At 34.2% G+C, this 20,072-nt stretch overlaps 1 protein-coding gene across 1 annotated transcript; it reads left to right on the forward strand.

The window, feature by feature from the left end:
• Positions 1-18,845: 18,845 nt before the first annotated feature.
• Positions 18,846-19,657, forward strand: LOC141390037 (uncharacterized). The gene is made up of 2 exons (XM_073962469.1): positions 18,846-18,869; positions 18,971-19,657. The coding sequence occupies exons 1-2, from the start codon at positions 18,846-18,848 to the stop codon at positions 19,655-19,657; spliced, it is 711 nt and encodes a 236-aa protein (XP_073818570.1).
• Positions 19,658-20,072: the final 415 nt, after the last annotated feature.

The raw sequence follows: 20,072 nt of genomic DNA on the forward strand, positions 1-20,072 counted from the left end.
TTATACTGATCAAGAACATATCGACGCCTCCAAACAATAGTACGCTAAGTCGACTAAGCATGTTTTCAAGTTCTTTACATTTTTATATGTAACGTCCTTTAACTTAAATTCTGTCAAATTTTGGTAATGATCGGACAATCCAAACAGAAGTTATAAACAAATATTTACTTAGCATAGTACTGAAGGTCAAAGAAATTTCCAAACTTTTAGAGCTTGCCCTGCAAAACTCGCTTTTCAGAATTAGCAAACTATTATTTGGAGGTGTCGAACGTCCTTTAACTTAAATTCTGTCTAATTTTGGTAATGATCGGTCAATCCGAACAGAAGTTATAAACAAATATAGACTTTGCATAGTACTGAAGTTCAAAAAAATTTCCAAACTTTGAGAGCTTCTCCTGCAAAACTCACTTTTTAGACTTACTTACTTACTTAGCTGGCCTTTTACAGAACATTTGTTCCATAAGCCGAACTAAGAAAAAATCTCCAATCCTCTCTGTTTGCTGCTGTATTTTCCCAATCTGGGATATGTAGCTTTGTGATATCTCGTTTCACTTGTTCGCTCCAACGAAGCTTTGGCCTTCCAGATCTGCGAGAACCTCCATGCGGCCCGTATTTATACGCCTTTTTAGCGGGTTCATCATCACTCATTCTTATAACATGGCCTAGCCATCGCAATCGTTGTATCTCGATTCGTTCAACTATATTGATGTCATTGTATAGTTGATACAGCTCGATGTTCATACGACGCCGATATTCGCCGTCAACACAGATTGGCCCGTAGATCTTTCGAAGAATTTTTCTCTCAAACACACAAAGCACTGCCTTATCTGCTTGAGCAAGTACCCATGCTTCGGAACCATACATTAGCACGGGTAGTATCAGTGTTTTGTACAGTGTTATTTTTGTTTGACGAGAGGTGGCTTTATTCCTAAACTGCTTACTCAGCCCAAAGTAGCATCTGTTAGCCAACACTATTCTTCTTCGTATTTCACAACTGATGTTATTTGTTGTGTTTATGGCGGTGCCGAGGTAGACGAAGTCCTTTACTACCTCAAAATTATAGGTACCAACATTCACAGATGGTGCGGTGTTTTAGACTTAGCATACTATTATTTGGAGGAGTCGATATTGCAGTGGATTTAAGTTAATTTTGATGAATTTCGTTAATTTAAGAATTTGTTTTGTAGCCTAAATTTTTATTAAGCATTTATTTTTGTATTTGAATAAGTTGTCGACAACTACTGCTGTATAAAATTTGCTACAATGATGCAGTCATCGTTTCCCTACAAACATTTACAAGTTGAATATATCTTCTCTCAGCCAATGCGTAAAATGACAACAGTAATGTAAGGAACTTTTAATTTCATTTAACATTTAACATTTCAACCACAAACGGTGTTGATACACTATCGACAACGGGTGTGGTCAGTCAGCCACGTATGGTGTCGTTTTTTCGCTGCTTTAAAACGAATATTTGGTTCAACACTCTCAATATTCAGCAGACCGCCAAAAGATTTCCTCATGTTGTTTAGAATTCACTATGATCAGCCTTATTACTCGAAGTCTGTACACGATCTTTAGTTGAATGACAGATTGCAAACGATAACAAACTTTATGTTCGTTTCAGGCATTCCTCAAAAATTTCAGGTTGCAACGAAATCAGGTATAAAAATATACACATAGTTATTTTGTAAACTTTTAAATTTTTGTTAGTAAGAGTTTATACTTTTCGAGTTTGAATGTCAAGTAACAAGAATTTTACAATATAAGTATATAAATCGTTTATACTTGCTTAACATCTTGCAGTCCATTTTTAATCAAATAATTATCCATTATGAGAAATTTCGTACATATTTCGAAAATCCTGTTGACCGGTTTCTGATCGAAACCGTTTTTTGAAAAAATTGAAAACTTAATCGAAAATTTAATTTTAACCGAAAATTGTTTTGTTGAGAAAAATCGTTTTTTGAACACACTATGAGGACCTGTAACTGCCAATCTCTGCGGGAATTGTTTTTTACGCCTTGCGAAGAGCAAATACCAAAATTCGGCTTTTTCGTTTGGATAATGTGGCAAAATTTTTGGTGATAGAGAACATATTAATTAAGAAGAATCTGAATTTTGGTACTGATACGTGAAGTAGTTTTTGCTATATGAGGATTTAAATCCGACAATTTTAGTTAATACGTATTTTTGTGTTTTTTTTTTCTAAAATTAATAAATTATATTATGCGTTAATATTTAAAATTTAAAAGTAACGGTTGCTGCAAAAATTGTTCCTAAGTTCTCTTGGGATGTAATAAACTTGGCTACACCTTTGTTTGCATGTAAATATTAATCATATGGTGTTTACATTTACCCAAACATGTATTACTAAGTTTATTAATTTTCTGAAGCAAATTTTAAATTGAGTGGAGTGGGGAAAAAATGGTATAAAAGTGTATATCGATATTTTTAGCTGTATGAGTCATAAAAAGTGAGTACTTCAGATATATAAAGGTCCCAGCTGCAGAGGTTTGCAGACGAATGTGTCATTTCTCTTTTTCAACGACAACCTCACTGAGAGGATACACCCTTTTTTAAAAAATCGTTTTGCGGTATTGGCTATAGCGTGAAAACGAATTATCCGATCATCATATATTTTTGTGGGCCTATTAAGTACCTAATAATCTTGTTTGAAAATGACATAAATTTAGAAATATCAATTTTTAAAAAAATTTTGAAAAATTCGATTTTTTACAAAAAAATTCGATTTTTTACAAAAAATTGACTTTTTTTGACCACTAATCGGTCAAAAAAAAAAAAAAAAAATTAAAGGAAATTTCTCATATATAAAGATGAGAGTTTGATATAATCAATATGCTTATAAACAATATGAAGACTAAACACCAAATTTTAGTCATATCGGGTGAATATTGAGGCCACAACACTCAAAATACCGAAATACGGTTCTATGGGGGCTATTGGAAGACGAGGACCTATACCGACATATTTCTGGTGGAAGGTTATAAGTCCCCCAACGGAGACTTAATACTAATTTTCAGCCATTTCGGTGTGATAATCAGGCTAAAACGTCCAAAATACCGAAAATCGGGAGGTACCGTCCTATTGGGGCTATATGAAGGCGTGGACCTATGCAGACAAAATTCAAAGTGAAGGTATAATGCCCCTACGAAGACTAAATTACAAATTTCAGCAATTTCGGTGTAATAATGAGGCTAAAATCTTCAAAATACCGATAATCGGGAGGTACCGTTGTATGGGGGCTATATCAAAACGTGGAACTAAGCCCACAATTCTCTGTTGGAATATTTGAAGAAGACTAACCACAAAATTTGAATACTTTCGAAGACTAACCACAATATTTGAATACTATCGGTTGGTCATTGTATCTAAAACATTCAAAATACCGTAAATCGGGAGGTACGGTTCTATGGGGCTATATCAGAACGTGGACCGACCAACCCAATTTTTTGTCCTGAAGATTGTAAGTCAATAATAGGTACGTGTACTAAAATTGATGCACCTACGACAACTCCTTCTATTTTTGGCCACAGTTAATATGAACTCGCGACATTGTGCGCCGTTTCGAGAAAAACTCGTTTTAAATTGACGATTGAAATTTGAATTCCCAACTTAAAAATGATTATAACACAAAAAAATAAAATAACTGCTTGTTCGATCGTTTGCAAATATCTAGCCAGATATCTGTGCCAAATGTATGTGCTTCATAAACTCGAAAACTCGGTTATTTATGCCAAACTCATAGTAAACTAGCTGTAACTCGTTGAGTTTTAGAGATATCGACATGAAAATTTGACACAATAATATAATAATTAATAATATATAATTTGACAAAAAAAAATAATAGAAATAACCGTAGAAATAGTAGAGATAACCCATAAAACGCATTTTTCGATTTATGTCACTCTTTGAGTAATTGACAATTTTTAGTAGAGAAGTTTTATGATCACTGGTAACCCCAAATGTCAAATTACTGCTGGTTCGGTTAAAACTTTTAGCTAAAATGCTCTTAATACCGAAAATTGGGAAGTACCGCTATATGGGGACTGTACCAAAACATGGACCTATGTTGATAATTTGTGGTGGAGAAGTTTGTCAAGAATGTAACTAAAATGTTCAAAATACTTAAAATTCAGAGGTACATTTATATGGGGGGTATACCAAATTGTGGGCCGATAAAACCTATGCTCGAGCTTGGCCTGTCTACCTGGAAAACAGGGGCAAAAATATAGCATTCTAGCTCAATTATTATGGAACTTGGAGTGATTATAACAGACGGACATACGGATATGACTAAATCGACTCAGAATGATTTTCTGATCAAGAATATATGATTATTTTTATACGTTACAAATGGGAAAACCAAGTTAATATACCCACCATACTATGGTGGAGGGTATAAAAAGAAATCGTATGAGAACTCATTCTGGGTATTGTTTTATTGGTTGTAATTGGAGCACATAACGATCACATAGAAATTTATGTTGTAGATAATAAAAATATATGAACATTTTAAATACCAAGAACTTGCTTGATTTTGATTACCTTTTATACTTCATACAAATTCTTAGAAATTACTGTAAATAATAGCAAGGGTATAAAACCTTGTTATATTAAACAAGGTTTCTTTCTTTCGTTGATAGTATTATGTAAAGACAAATTTATGGATATCTTTTAATATCTCCTAATCTTGTCAGAAATGATACCTTAATTTATGACATTTCAAAGCAAACATACGTGTTTAGCAAAGACCTTCAAAGGTCTTAGGCTCATAAATAATCTCTTTAATAACAATTTTTTGTATCTATCTTTAAACTAGCTCTTTTATGCTCTTTATGTATTAAAATATTAAATTCTAGTATTTTTAGAGGCTTGTGATTTTTTTCGAAACCTAATGTACATTGTGGAGCTGTGGCTCCCAGAAACATTATTTTGATTTTGACAAACGCCATAATCTTATTTAGTTTGTAATTTTCTTTTTAGTTGTCATTTGTTTTTGTCAAAAAAGTTATAACTAAAACTCATTCTAGCATATTCTTAATCCTTTAATTATGATTTATAATGAACTCAAACTGATGACAAACACTTTCTACTGGTTTTTATTTTTTCATTTAAAATACAACAAATAAGAAATTAAATTCAGCCTCCTATTTCGTCGTCATCTAAAACTGTCAAAGTTGTTTCTCGTAAACTTATTTCATTACAATTTGTTTCTTGTCAAAAATTTACTTTTCGCTAAAACATATATTTCCTTACCAAGAAAAACAACGACAACAACTAGAACAACATCCACCTACTTTAACAACTAAATATATACGCAATAGCTACCGTCCGTATTGGCAACATTCCTTTTTGCACGTTTCGAAAAATGTCGCGTAGGAAAATGTCAAATTAGATTTTGCGAAATGTTGTATTAAATATATTTGTTTATTTTTTTTTTTTCCTTCTTTTTTGCGTATAACTTTATGAAAGGACCTTCTCGAAAAGTTGTCGCTTTTCCTTTTTCCATTGACAGCTCTCATTATTTGTGCAAACATTCCAAAAGTGTGTTGAATTTGTAAGATTCTTGGTATAAATACAGTGGCTACGAATCACATTATGCTCGAACGGATAACATAATTAAGCACTACACCTGAACTTTTTAAACAGCTGTACACTTGTGAGGGAAGGCTGTAAGAAGATTTTCTTATTTTTAAGATAAATATGTTTTACAGGAACGGCGTCTTACACCACGGAGTTAATTAAACCATTAGAAAGATTAAAGATTAATTAAATTCAATAATTTCAACTGACGAATAATTTAAGTGATAAGCTATTAACATATATTAGCAAACAGCGGAATTTTATGCAACCCCTATTTTTGGTCCGATTCATGTCAAATTATGGGACTGGGTATATTTTGGACTTCTGATTCAATTGCAATCGAAACATATGACATATGCATATTGAATAATTTTGCATATGCAAAAAATAATATGTGCATATGCAAAATTTATGCATTTTACATATTTTCTTATGCAATAAATATTTAAATAATAGGTACAGAAATGTTTTTTGTGTACAATTTGTCTGTTAAAAATTCTCTTCAGACAAGTAAATAAAATAGAGAAATGTATAACCACAGCCACAACTTTCAAAATACCGAAAATCGGGAGGCATCATTCTATGGGGCTGCATCTAAACCAACACATTTTAGGTGGAAAGTTTTTTACCCCAAAGAAGACTTAATACCAAAATTTCAGCAATTTCGGAGGGATATTGAGGCCACAACCTTCAAAATACCAAAAATTTGGAGGTGCCGTTCTATGGGGGCTATAAGAAGGCGTAAACCTATACCGAGAAATTTCAGGTGGAAAGTTTTATACCACAAACGAAGACCAAATACCAAATATCTGCTATTTCGGTGGAAAATTGAAGCCACAAACTTCAAAACACCGAAAATGGGGGCCTGTGCTGACAAATGCCTCGTTGAAAATTGTATACCCCCAATGAAGACTTAATACCAAATTTCATCGGGAGGTACCGTTTTATGGGGGCTATATGAAGACGTGGTCCTATACCGACAAATTTTAGGTGCAAAGTTTTATACCCCCAATGAAGACCAAATACCAAATTTCAGTCATTTCGGTAGGATATTGAGGCCTTTACTTTCAAAATATCGAAAATCTGGAGGTACCGTTCTATGTGGATTTTTTAGAATTTCTCCTCAAAAATATGATACGTAAAACGTATGTGATCTGCAGTGAGATTTTCTAAATAATTTTTTGAGTTAAAAAGCTAAAAATGGGTGGTATCGTTTTTAACCTCTAGGAACAATAAATGACAAAGTATGCACATCTAATCTTGCCGAAAATATAAATAACAAGTAAGAAAAGCGTTAAGTTCGGTCGGGCCGAACTTTTTATACCCTCCACCACAAATTTCAGCCATTTCGGTGGATTAATGTGGCCACAACCTTCAAAATACCGAAATTTGGAAGGTACCGTTCTATGGGGGCTATATGATGGCGTGGACCTATACCTACAAATTTCTGGGGGAAAGTTTTGTAAGCCTAAAGAAGACTAAATACCAAATTTCAGCTATCTCGGTGTGATAATGAGGCTAAAACCTTCAAAATATCAAAATCGGGAGATATCGTATTATGGGGGCTATATCAACACCTGGACCTATATAAACATTTTATGGTAGAAATGTTTCTTAGCCTCTGGAAACACAAATACAAACTTACAACCGATTCTTTGGTCAAATGGGTCTGATACATTCAAAATATATTAAAATGATGCGTACTTTATAAGGGGCCTTATGTGGGGGCTATACCAAAACGTGGACCTATATAACCCAACTTTGGTAGGAATGTTTTTTGGCCTCTGGAGACACAAAATACCAAATTAAAACCAATTCTGTGGTCAAATGGGTCTAATACATTCAAAATATATTAAAATGACGCGTACTTTATATGGGGCCTTATATGGGGGCTATACCAAAACGTGGACCTATATAACCCAACTTTGGTAGGAATGTTTTTTGGCATCTGGAGACACAAAGTACCAAATTACAACCAATTCGGTGGTAAAATGGGACAAATATCTTAAAAATTCCTTAAAACGACGACGCGTCACGCGTCATTTTGTATGGGGGCTATAGGAAAGCGTGGACCTACATAGCCCGCTTTCAATACCAAAAGTCCTACGTACATATAATATATTTTCCCAAAGTTTCATCAACCTACGTCAATCCGTTCGGACGCTAGAGTGATTTCCACAGACGGACGGACATGGCTATATCGATGTAGAATTGCACGCTGATCAAGAATATATATACTTTGTGGGGTCTACAATGATTATTTCGAGTAGTTAAACGTAGTGACAAACTTAATATACCTCCATCTTATGGTGGAGGGTATAAAAACAAGTAAGAAAGTATCAGTCTGCTTTGCCGATGTGGATTAGGATTTCATTTCAAAAGTGTTGCGAAGGAGGTACTTAAAGGAATGGACCGACGTAGTCCATTATGGAAATGGATCTTATTTTGGGTGACAAATGTTGAACCAAATCGGTTGATCAGTTCGAGAGTTATCGTGCTCTCCAGCCACTACATATGGTGCCATAGGGGTGCTTTACACTTTTCGGGCTGTTTTCTCACGAAGAATGTACTTGCCCCTGAAAATATTTACAGTCGTAATGGAGGCAGCGAATGCAAGTTGTTTCAACAAAAATGAAAGTGATTCGAGAGCATGTCTTAAAGAAAAATTATCCGAAGTTTTATGTGGCAGGTACCCGAAGGAGTGGGCAAATATAGTACATAGTCGAACCTGATCTATATCTGGTAGATATATTAGGATGTGTAATGTATGAATCGAATCGGCCACTATCTTCAAGAGTTATCGGGCGCACAATTTTCCGAACATCTTTGAACTTTTGTGGGGGAGGTACGTGATGGATTGAACCGAAATGGTTTCTCTTGGAACATAAACTAAGTTTGGACAAAATATTAGGAAGGACAAATTTTGGACCGAATCGGCACATCCGGTCGAGAGTTATGTTGCGCTCCAACCACTACACATGGTATCATACTGGTTTTTTGCATGGGCTTGCCCCTGATGACATTTGTACCGCCGTATGGGGGGCTGTGAATACAAGCTGTTACAATAAAAATCAAAGCGATTCGAGAGGAGGTCCTAAACTGAATTTTTCCGAAGTTTTGTGTGGGAGGTACCCGATGGAGTAGACCGATTGAGTCCATATTGGAAACTCATCTAAGCCTGGGTGAAATTTAACAAAGTGCAAAGTATAGACCAAATCGGTTACAACCTTCATAAGTTATCGTGCGCACAAATTTTCCGAATATTTTCGAACATTAATGGGGCAGGTACCGGAAGGAGTGTACCGATATGGCCCATCTTCGAACTTAAACTAAGTTTGGGCAAAATATTGCGATGTGCAAATTTTAGTTCGAATCGGTTAATCCGTTCGAGAGTTATCGTGCGCACCAGCCAGACAGACAGACAGACGGATGTACATTGCTAAATGGACTCCAAATTGTCTGAAACGGATTTCGTCCAAACATACTTGTGGTCTAAAAACCATTATTTCGATGAGGCGCATTTTTCCTGTATATACCCTCGTTAGTATTAATGCTGAGTATAATTAAAAAATCTGAAATCGCAGAGTGAAAAAAATAGAGATCTAGCGCGCAGAAATTAAAAGTCCATATTTTTTGTACGTTTATCAATAATTTAGATAAGAATAGCTTTAGATTGAAAATTGTACTTCGTTTATTGATATATTGGGTAAATTTTTATTTTTTATATATGGGAATTTCTGAGTGAGTAAAGATCACGAATAGCATCAAGGAAAATGGTCGAGTATATTCTATTATAATCGGTTTTCGGCGGACAAATTATAATCGACTTTTAGAACACTCTCAAATAATCGACTAACCGAAAATCGTGTTTTTAGTTTTTCACGAAAACCCAATAATCGAAAAACCGATTATTGCATTTCACTGCACATCTCTTCCTAAATAAGATTTGACAAAATTTAAAAAATTAGAAAAAGTAGTAATTATTCGAATCCCACTACCAAATATAACTTAACATTTTTAATCAAACGTAGTTTTATATAAAATAATTTCAAGAAAATCGAAGAGTACGATCATTGATAAAAACAGATTTTAAATATTAAATGGCGAAAATTGTGTCCAAGAATACTGTGTATTTTTTGTTAGATTACACTGTGCAACATTTTTAAGTTGGTATTGTGCAAACAATTCGAACTCAGTATTTTTTGAAAGTACAGTTGGGTTTTGATATGTCAGATCCAGCTCGGATTTTATGGCCCCATCTGACCTCTGAAGCAAATTTGTAGATAAGGACAAGAATAAAATATTTGGAGAAATAATAAACTCGAAAAACTGCATTTATTGCCTCAAACTTCAAAATATATGGAAAAATTCCACAATTTTTATACATTTCGCACCGTATCTCCAAATCCGTTAATTTTTTCTGAATATTTTCTTTTGGAAAAATATTCCCTGGAATGTAATACACAACTCTACAAAACATGTCATTGTTGTAAAATGACTCTATGCCATTATTTTCAGTACATTTTTCAACGACGATTTAATAAAAATGTCAATAATGTAGTGAAATCCGAAACGCGAGAATAAACTGTTGATGTGAACTGTGTTTCAAATAATAGTTGTAAAAGATATGATGTAAAATACCGCTGAAACAACATGAAGTAAGCATTTTAGAGTTTCAGAATGTTCCAAAGAATTGTTGAGAACTTTAAGTGGAAGATTTTTGCAAAAGGTTACTTGGTTCAACTCCCAATAGTTTAGCCGATACTGACCATAATTTCAGCAATTATGTAAAATTTTCTATACTTTATATATTTTGATGCCCTAGATGTAATGTTTCTTATGTGGTTTTTTCAAAAGATAAGTTCTACTAGTTTAGGGCTACAATATTGCTAAAGACAGCAAGGCCAAATTCCTATTCGTTTCTGAGATAAAGGCCAGATAAAAATGTAGACGTAGCCCGGTTTAGATGAGTCCATAAAATCCGAACTGGATCTGACAGGACAAAAAATGCATACTAGAAGTTGTTTGCATTTTCAGTGTTGCATAGTGTTATTAGAGCTGATAATACAGCAAAAAATACAAAACATTTTTTTCCTATTTGGAACAATATTAATGAAGTTATGAGTATTTTTTCCACATAGTTTTTACGGAATTCGACTTTTTCAAGGCGCGATATCTATGGAACCGTTAGTCAATAAATCTGAAAATATACTAAAATGTTTTGCTGATGAGCAGCATCAATACAGCAAAAAATAAAAGAAATCAAAACCCACTTTTTGAAAAAGTGTTCGATTTCACGCAGAAATCCCCATAAACATTTCGATTTTCGGTATTCTGATGATTTTTGTCACATTACCCGTCTGAAATGGCTAAACTTTTGTATTTAGTTCCAGTTGGGGGTATAAAATATACCGACAGAGAATTGTCGAAACAGGTCCACGTTTTCATATAGTCCCGTAGAACGGTACCGCCCAATTTTGGAAATTTTTAAGCTTTAGGCCACATTGTCCAACTGCGACAGAAACTTGTAGGAACAGGTCGACGTTTTCATATACCCTCAATAGAACGGTACCGCCCAATTTTCGGAATTTTTGAATACTCAGCCACATGATCCATCCGAAATGGCTGGAGGGTATAACAAGAGTTATGTCACTCCATCCTACTCTTCTTAGTATTAAAATCTTGCATTTAGTAGTTTGTTGGGAGACACTTTACTACTTTCATTACGTACTTCTCCCATTTCCTAGGAACCGTAGGACGGACGTTTTTATACCCTCAGCATTTATGCTAACGAGGGTATATGGTAATATTCAAAAAAGTTATTCAATCCTTGAAGTTGAGATTTACCATTTAATAAATCGCGAACTGCACATATACATATTTTATAAAATATGAACATATTTCTGTTTATTGAAGTATTTTAGCCACGATCTCATAATATGGACCATAAAAATAATTTACGTGGCAGCTGTGTTGATGGTAATACAAAAAATGGGTAAAAATGTGTTGAACTAAACAAGTTTTTTGTGTTCTTTCTTGACGCCACATTCAGACCTGTGTTCAAATAATCAATTAAAGAATACCTCTTGGGCAACATGGTTTTTCGATATAAGTCGATATAAGAAGTTTTAATATCGGCGATTTTTGAATTTTTCTTATAATTAGGGGACGCAACCAGATTAAGACATAAACAATTCATATGATTGTAGAACTCCTGATTCCATGAGTCTCATGAGTGTGCTCTGTATCGCCTCCTAGTAATAGGAGTCCAAAGACTAAAATGTTGTGCGTAAATTTTCTTAAAAAACCAATTTTTAGGCTTTAAAATTTACAACTGCCATACAATTAACCTTGAACCCCGCGTGAATTTAGATTTTTTACGCGCCGGATCTAATGAGTGCTTCCGCGTTCGAATCCATCCACTAAACCGGCGGATATAAAAAATAAATAAATATATAAAAATATACATAATAATACTTTTTTCCTTTTGTTGTTGGTGTATTATGCAAGTTATAAACTAAATCTTTATAATTTTGGTGTCACATTGCGTTGTCTAGATTCTGCACGTAGTTTTAATTTATAGGTTTATATACATTTTCTTATTACAACACAAAGGGTATAAATATTTTTTTTCTGTATAAGGTAATAAAACCCCCCATAATTTTGAGCGCAGCATCCAATTTTGTGTACGCGAACAAATTTCAAACCACGGTTTTTATCGTAACACATGTAACAAAAATTGCGAATGTGCTCGCAAAAAATGAAATTTGAAATTTACCATATACATTTTCATACGGGCAAAATGTGCCTAATCGAAATAATGGTTTTAGACCACAAGTATGTTTGTACGAAATCCGTTTCACACAATTTGAAGTTGATTAAGCACTGTCCGTCTGTCTATCTGGCTTGAGCGCACGATAACTCTCGAACGGATCAACCGATTCGGTTCAAAATTTGGCTTTCGTAATGTTTTGTTCAAACTTAGTTTAAGCTCGAAGATGGGTTATATCGTACGTCCCCTACAAAAGTTCGAAAATGTTCGGAAAATTTGTGTGCACGTTAACTCTTGATGGGAGTAACCTATTTGGCCCATACTTTGCACCGGACTTAGATGAGGTTCCAATATGGACCCAATCGGGCCATTTCTTCGGAAAAGTTCAGTTTAGGACCTGCTCTCGAATCGCTTTGATTTTTATTGTAACAACTTGTATTCACCGCCCCCCATACGACGGCACAAGTTTCATCTGAGGCAAGTCCATACTTCCTGAGCAAATAGCTTGAGAAGTGCAAAAAACCCATGACACCGTGTTTAGTGGTTGGGGCTCAAAATAACCCTTGAACGGATCTGCAAACTCGGTTCAAAATTTGGTCTTCGTAATATTTTGTCCAAACTTAGCATAAGTTCGAAGATAAGCCATATAGGTCCACACCTTCAGATACCTCCCCCACAAAACTTCAAAAATGTTCTGAAAAATTGTGCGCACGATAACTCTTGATGGGAATGACGGATTTGGTTCATACTTTACACATCCTAATATATCACCAGATATATATCAGGTTTGAATATGGACTATATTTGTCCACTCATTCGGGTACCACACACACACAATTTTCGATAAATTCACTTTAAAACCTGCTCTCGAATCACTTTGAGTTCTGTTGAAGCAACTTGCATTAGCTGAATCAATTACGGCGGAGAAAAAGCATTTCAGGGGCAAGTCCATACTTCTTGAGAAACCAGCCCAAAAGGTGTCCCAACTTAGTTTCAGTTCGAAGATTGGCAACAACTTCCTATACTTCCCTGCAATATTTAAAAAAATGCCGCTTAAATGGTATACACGATATCCCTTGAACGGGGCAACCAAATTTATCCAAACGTTGGATCTCCTAATATTTTGTCCAAATTTAGTTTAACTTCTAAAATGGCCCATATCGTTATTCTCTTTATGCTACCTCCCCCACAAAAGTTCGATTTGTGAGTAGATGAAAGTTTTAATTCACATAGACTGAGGGTATATCTCTGTCGGGCAAAGCCGACTGATACTTTTTTACTTGTAAATTATACTCTACACCACTATGTGCGGAGGGTATTATAAGTTGGTTTTGGCCCATCGAAATAATGGTCGTAGATCCATACATATATATACCAAAATTTGTCGGTGTATGTTCACGCTTTCATATAACTCCTCCCCATTTTCGGTATTTTGAAGGTTGTGGCCTCAATATTCCATGGAATGGCTGAAATTTGGTATTTCAACAGCCCATATGAAATGCGTCGGTATAGGTCCACGCCTTTATATAGCCCCCATAGAGCGGTACCTCCCGAATTTTGTAATTCTAAAGGTTGTGACGTCAATATCTCACCGAAATGACTGAAATTTGTTATTTATTCTTCTTTGGGGTTATAAAATATTCCAGAAAAGAATTATTAGTATAGGTCAACGTCTTCCTCTTGATTTTGTTGGTATTTTTAGGTTTTAGCCACATTATCTTCTTCTTCTTTTAGTCTAAAAACTTTCCGCAGGAATTTGTCGGTATAGATCGACGAAATTGCTAAAATTTGTTATTTGGTCTTCTTCATAAACGAAAGAAAACTAATTGCCGTTCTTACTTTCTTACTCAAACATAGGCCCAGGTTGTTTTATAACCCCATAAAACGGTGCCATACGATTTCAGGTATTTTGAAGTTTTTAAAAAATTAGGTATTTTGGGTTCCCAGCGATCAAAAACATCTTACAGAAAGAAAAATATTGCTTATTAATTCAGAATACTTCGTCGAACTTAACACGTTATTCATTGTTTAGTTTAAACTGCTGCAACAGTTTGGCTTTTATATTTCTTGTAGTTTTTCATTTAAACGAGTTGCAAAAATCCTGAGTCGACTGTAACTAAAAAGGGCTAAGTATGTCATTAATATACAATGGCTAAACAAAAAGTAACAATTTCTTTCATTTAAAACATGGATCTTAAATGGTGAAAGCATTCAACAGAAATTTTGACTAAATTGAATAAAGATAGAAATACTTAATAACCTGCTTTGTATAAACAGGTTTTAAAACTAATACACCAGCCTAAACTACGTAAACGTATATTGGTGGTAAAGGTCGCATGTTGTTGTTGTTGCTATTGGTAAAGGTCAGTATTTGATACTTCTTAGAAATAGGTTTAACATTTATTGTTCTGTATGTTAATGAATGCCCACGTTAAATGCATTCATGTGCATATCAATATTGAATAAATTAAGGGGAATTTACCGAAGAATACGACTTTCGTTTCAAATTCATTTTTTACCAGTCACAGAGATATTAAAACTTTTCTTTATAATGAAATGCATTTCTTTAACATAACTCGTTATCTAATCAATGCAACCATTTTATCCGTAGTGCCTAAAGCCTTCCAAATATGATCATTAGATTATTGAAATCTATAAATCTAAGTGTCACCATCATCTCATTTCCATTAGTTGTAACGTTTTCTTTGAATTCAGATCAAAAAATTTTCATGACTTGCATCACTCAATAAAGAAAAAACCTTTCTTCAGTTGAAAAATGCGTTTTATAATTGTAAGTAGACTTATCAACGACATCTGTGATATGTGTTAAAAGTTACAAACTGTGAACTTGTGTACTTATCATGATCAATGTGTTTAATAAAATTAAAATAAGGCAATTACTTCACTCGTAGTGAAGAATATAAAAAAAAATTTGCTCATGCCGAAGAATATCGTTTTAGAGTCGAAATTTTAAAACGTAAGAAATGAAAATACGATGAATTGTATCCTTGGTCCAACTGTGGGAACGTTTAGCACCCACAGTAAAACAAATAATAACATATTGAACCTGATAGATGTTAACAGCACCTGATTCAAGCATTTAGTGCTGTCTCTTTGCCAATCAAGTTTCAGGAATGTAAAGGCATTCGTCGAATGTGTTATAGTAAGTTTAATCACTTTCGCTCAACTTAAGCAAAAATTGGATTGATAAACTCTTCGTTGGTGAAACCTATCAGAAAGAACTTCAATATTGTTCAGTTCATCTAAGAGATGGAAACTCCGTACTCGTACGTTCCCATGCAAATCTCCGAAGGGACGGAATTTCCCTATTTTTGGGGTCTCAAACCTCTCTTCAGAGGTATTTATGATATTGAGTCCATAAAACTGAACCACCCGATTTTCGGCGTACTGTATTTTTTGTCCACCCAATAACAAACGTTTAGTCTTTAGTCTTCACTAGGCGCATAAAATATTCAGAGAATTACATGTTTGGATCACGTTTTAATCTTGCCGCCGTAAAACGGTACCGATTGTTTTTTATAACCTGCAATACACTGTGGTAAGAGGTACTATGTCTTTGTGCATTTGTATGTAACATGCATAAGGAAACGAGATAAACCCATAGTTCCTTTTGGGGATATATATAGAATCACTTTCTGAGTCCTTTTTTAGCTATAGGAAGTACGCTATTGCTTTTAGTGAAAATCGGCCTAGATTTGGAATAGCTCCCATATATGATTTCGCCCGATTTCACGTAATTGTTGCACCAAACACGTAATATGTGTCCGATTTCGATGAAATTTAGAATGTGTGACTAAGTTCGGTCTAGAAATAAACGTGCCATATTATATCTAAATCACCCCAGATTTGGATGTAGCTCCCATATATATTTTCGCCCGATTTCACGTATTTGCTGCACCAAACACCCTATATATGTCCGTTTTCGATTAATACCCCGGTTACACTGAACCGGGTTAACCCACTGGGTTTATATTTCAAATGTCAATTCTATAGCGCAAACGTCAAAAAAATCCTCTCGAAGTGGGTTAACCCGGCAAAAAATCTAGTGTAACCGGTTAGATTTGGATAAGGCTCCCATATATATGTTCGCCCGATTTCAGGTATTTGCTGCACCAAACTCGCTACATCTGTCCGATTTGGATGAAACTAGGAATGCGTGACTAAATTCGGTCAAGAAATAAACTTGCCGAATTATATCGAAATCAGTTCAGATTAAGATATAGTTTTCTTATATAATTTCACCCGATTTCACGTATATGTCTGATTTCCATAAAATTTGGTATGTGGGACTAAATTCGGTCTAGAAATAAATATGCCAAATTATATCCAAATTATATCCAAATTTGGATATAGCTCCCATATACATATGTATATTTTCGTCCGGTTTCAAATATTTGCTGTACCAAACACGCTATATATGTCCGATTTCGATGAAATTTGGGTTGTGTGATTAAATTCTGACTAAAAATAAATGCGCCAAATTATATCGAAATCGGTACTGATTTGGATACTGCTCCCAAATATATTTTACATATTCACAGTGGCGTAGCGTATCATATCGAGCCCGTGAAAAAGATGTTGGCGACAAAAAGTAAATTTTACAGGAGACAGTTTTTATTGAATAACTTTTGATCTAACCAAAATGTTTTATTAAATTTCAGTTTCCGTTACTAAATCCTATTTACTAAAAAAATAAGTAATTTCTGGAATATCTTCAATATAACGGTAATTTGTGTCGTTTACATCTTTTTCTCTGTCACGCAATCTGGCTATAACATTAACAAGTGGCGGTTACATTAAAAAAAATATTTTAAACAACTCATTTTTAGAGTAACACTGTGCTACACTGGAAATGCAAACAACATTATATGGGCATTTTCTGAAAGTACATATTGAGACTACAAAAACCTCAACTGGGATTTGTGTTCTTAGATCGGGTTTAGATTTTATGGCCTCATCTAAACCGACCTAAAATTAGCCTTTTTTCCAGTGATCAGACCTTTATCTCCGAAACTAATAAGAATTCAGCTTTGCAGTCTTCGGCAATATTGTAGCCATAAAGTAGTAGAACGTATGTGTCAAACAGATGAACTAGGAAAAGCTGCATCTAGCGCATCAAATTCGTTAAAATATAGAAAAGTTTACATAATTTCTGAAATTCTGGTCAGTAGCAACTAATCTGTTGGGAGTTGAGCTAAGTAATCATTCTAAAAATATTCCAAATAATGTGACCATCAATCCTTCAAAATATTCTGAAACTCTAAAATGGTTATTTCACGTTGTTTAAGGAGAATTTCATAACATACCTTTTTCAAAACTTATTTGAAACAATGTTCACACAGGCTGCTTATTCTCATGTTGGGGATTTCAATGAGTTATTGAAATATTAACCAAATTGTTGTTGAAAAATATGCTATAAACAAGGCGATAGAGGCATTTTACAACGATGCAATGTTCTGAAGAGTTGTGCATTACATTCCAGAGAATATTTCTCAGAGGTAACTTTTTTTATACATATAACCATCACGGATCGCATCAACGAAAATGGTCGATTATATTCGATTATAATCGAAATTCGACTTTTAGAACTCTCTCAAATAATCGACTAACCGAAAATCGAGTTTTATGTTTTTCACAAAAACAGAATACTCGAAAAACCGATTATTGCAATTCACTGCGTATCCCTACTCCGGTTCATCTGAATAGAACCAACCGCTATTACTGTTATATCTGACGATAGGAGACATGATGTTGACATGAAGCGTTCGGCGGTGGGATTTTCTTTATTTTTTGGACCTGTAGATGTCCACAGTCAATGAAACAGGGTGGAACCCATCGATTTGTATTCACTTTCCTGAGATAAAATATGAATTTTTGGATTGGAAAGGTAGAAATTTGAAATTTACCATATTTCCTCCGTTTCGGACTCATTAACCTTTTTTGTAATTTTATTGTAGTCTTGAACATAATTCAGTATAAAATTTTGACTTTGTAAATTGTTTCTATCGATTTCTTCATATAAATATTTTGTGAAGCTCTAAGCATCGATATAACGGTATTTGTAGGCAAATATTGGTGGGTTCAATTCAGATGAACGGGAGTGTATGTATGTGTATGTTTTTTTTTTTTTGTTTTGTTTGCACCCAAACATATATTTGTTTGCAGGACCCAAACATATGAATTGTTTGGGACTGGTTGCAAACAAATATATGTTTGCTGCAAAATTAGTTTGGGACATATGTTAGAGAGGCCATTTGTCCTCCGTGTAGTGTAATCATACTCACATTAAAGATATTTTAGTCTTTTCATACTTATTTTTTCCTTCGCCGGACAATCGTTTTATTATTTTTTATTTTATGTACAAACCTAAAACCAAGTAAATCGAACACGGTCACAGAAGAATAATCTTCTAAAATAACTTTCGGAAGTTTCCAAAAATTTTAGCATGGTTAGCGGAGATATTGAAATGGTATTATTTAATATTTTATTTATAAAATATGTTGTTCTCCCTATTGTACTTTTTAATCATATTGATTTTTGAGTAATTATTGGTTTGGTTTCTACTTTCAGTTACTTGCCTCCATGGCAGTGATATATGGCCAACCACTGGATTATAACTATCATCCCCCAACATATGTTGATAATGCATCTCCTACCGATCTTACCAATTCCCTTCAAACCATTTCATCAGGAGGTAACACATCGTTTCAGCCATATACATCGTCAGAACTTTCTACGCCAACAGTTGAATTTGAAAAGCAATTCTATTCATATTCAGCTCCTGAAGAAACATTACAGGACAACGGTGAGCTTGAAAAGGCTTTAGCATCATTAAATAAAAAATTGCGTGTTATATTCATCCGTACACCGGAGAATTATGGTTTGGAACAGGCTGCAATGGAATTACTTAAATCAACAGCTGAAAACCACATGGCAATTTATGTATTCGCTAAACAAACGGATGTCGCTGATTTGGCACAAAAACTTCAATCACAAAAGATACAAAATGAAATTAAACCGGAAGTACATTTCATTAAATATCGTACCGATGAAGATGCGGCTTATGCTCAACAAGTTATAAGAGATCAATTTAATTCTTTGCCTGGTAATATAAGAAGAACTGATAATGTGGAAACATCAACAGAATTATCATCTAGATATAAATTTGATTCTAATAATTCCACGGAACAGCCGATGCAACCGAAAACGTCATTTAAGAGAAAATATTTAGCATCACGTCGTCGTATACAACAATAGAGATAATAGCGGTTATTTATTTATTTTATTATTTATTTTTTATTACTTATACTTGTATGTTTATATTTTAAAATAAAACTGTAATTTATAAAGTTTAATCGTTATATGATTACACTTTTGGTAACTCTAAAAACACACCAAATTTTGCAAAATGATGACATAATTAATTAAAGTGCAATAAAGGTACTCCATATTAAAGTTTTTATATCCTCAGCCTTTAGCCGAACGGCGTTTGAACACTTTGATGCGATACAAATGTGTCTCATCGAAATAATGGTTTAAGACCAAAAATATGTTTGGACCAAACCCGTTTCAGACAATTTGGAGTCGATTTAGCAATGTCCTTTCCTCTGAGTGTCTGGCTGGAGCGCACGATAACGTACGAACGGATCAACCTATTTGTCCAAAATGCTGT

This window comes from Musca autumnalis, unplaced genomic scaffold (genome assembly GCF_047663935.1).
Source record: "Musca autumnalis isolate F117 unplaced genomic scaffold, ASM4766393v1 scaffold_1, whole genome shotgun sequence".
In the NCBI taxonomy this organism is placed as follows: Eukaryota; Metazoa; Arthropoda; class Insecta; order Diptera; family Muscidae; genus Musca; species Musca autumnalis.

Coding starts and splice junctions, on each gene's coding strand:
- LOC141390037 (XM_073962469.1), top strand. CDS start 18,846: ATGGTTAGCGGAGATATTGAAATG. Junction 18,870..18,970: donor TTAGCGGAGATATTGAAATG/GTATTATTTAAT, acceptor TTCTACTTTCAG/TTACTTGCCTCCATGGCAGT.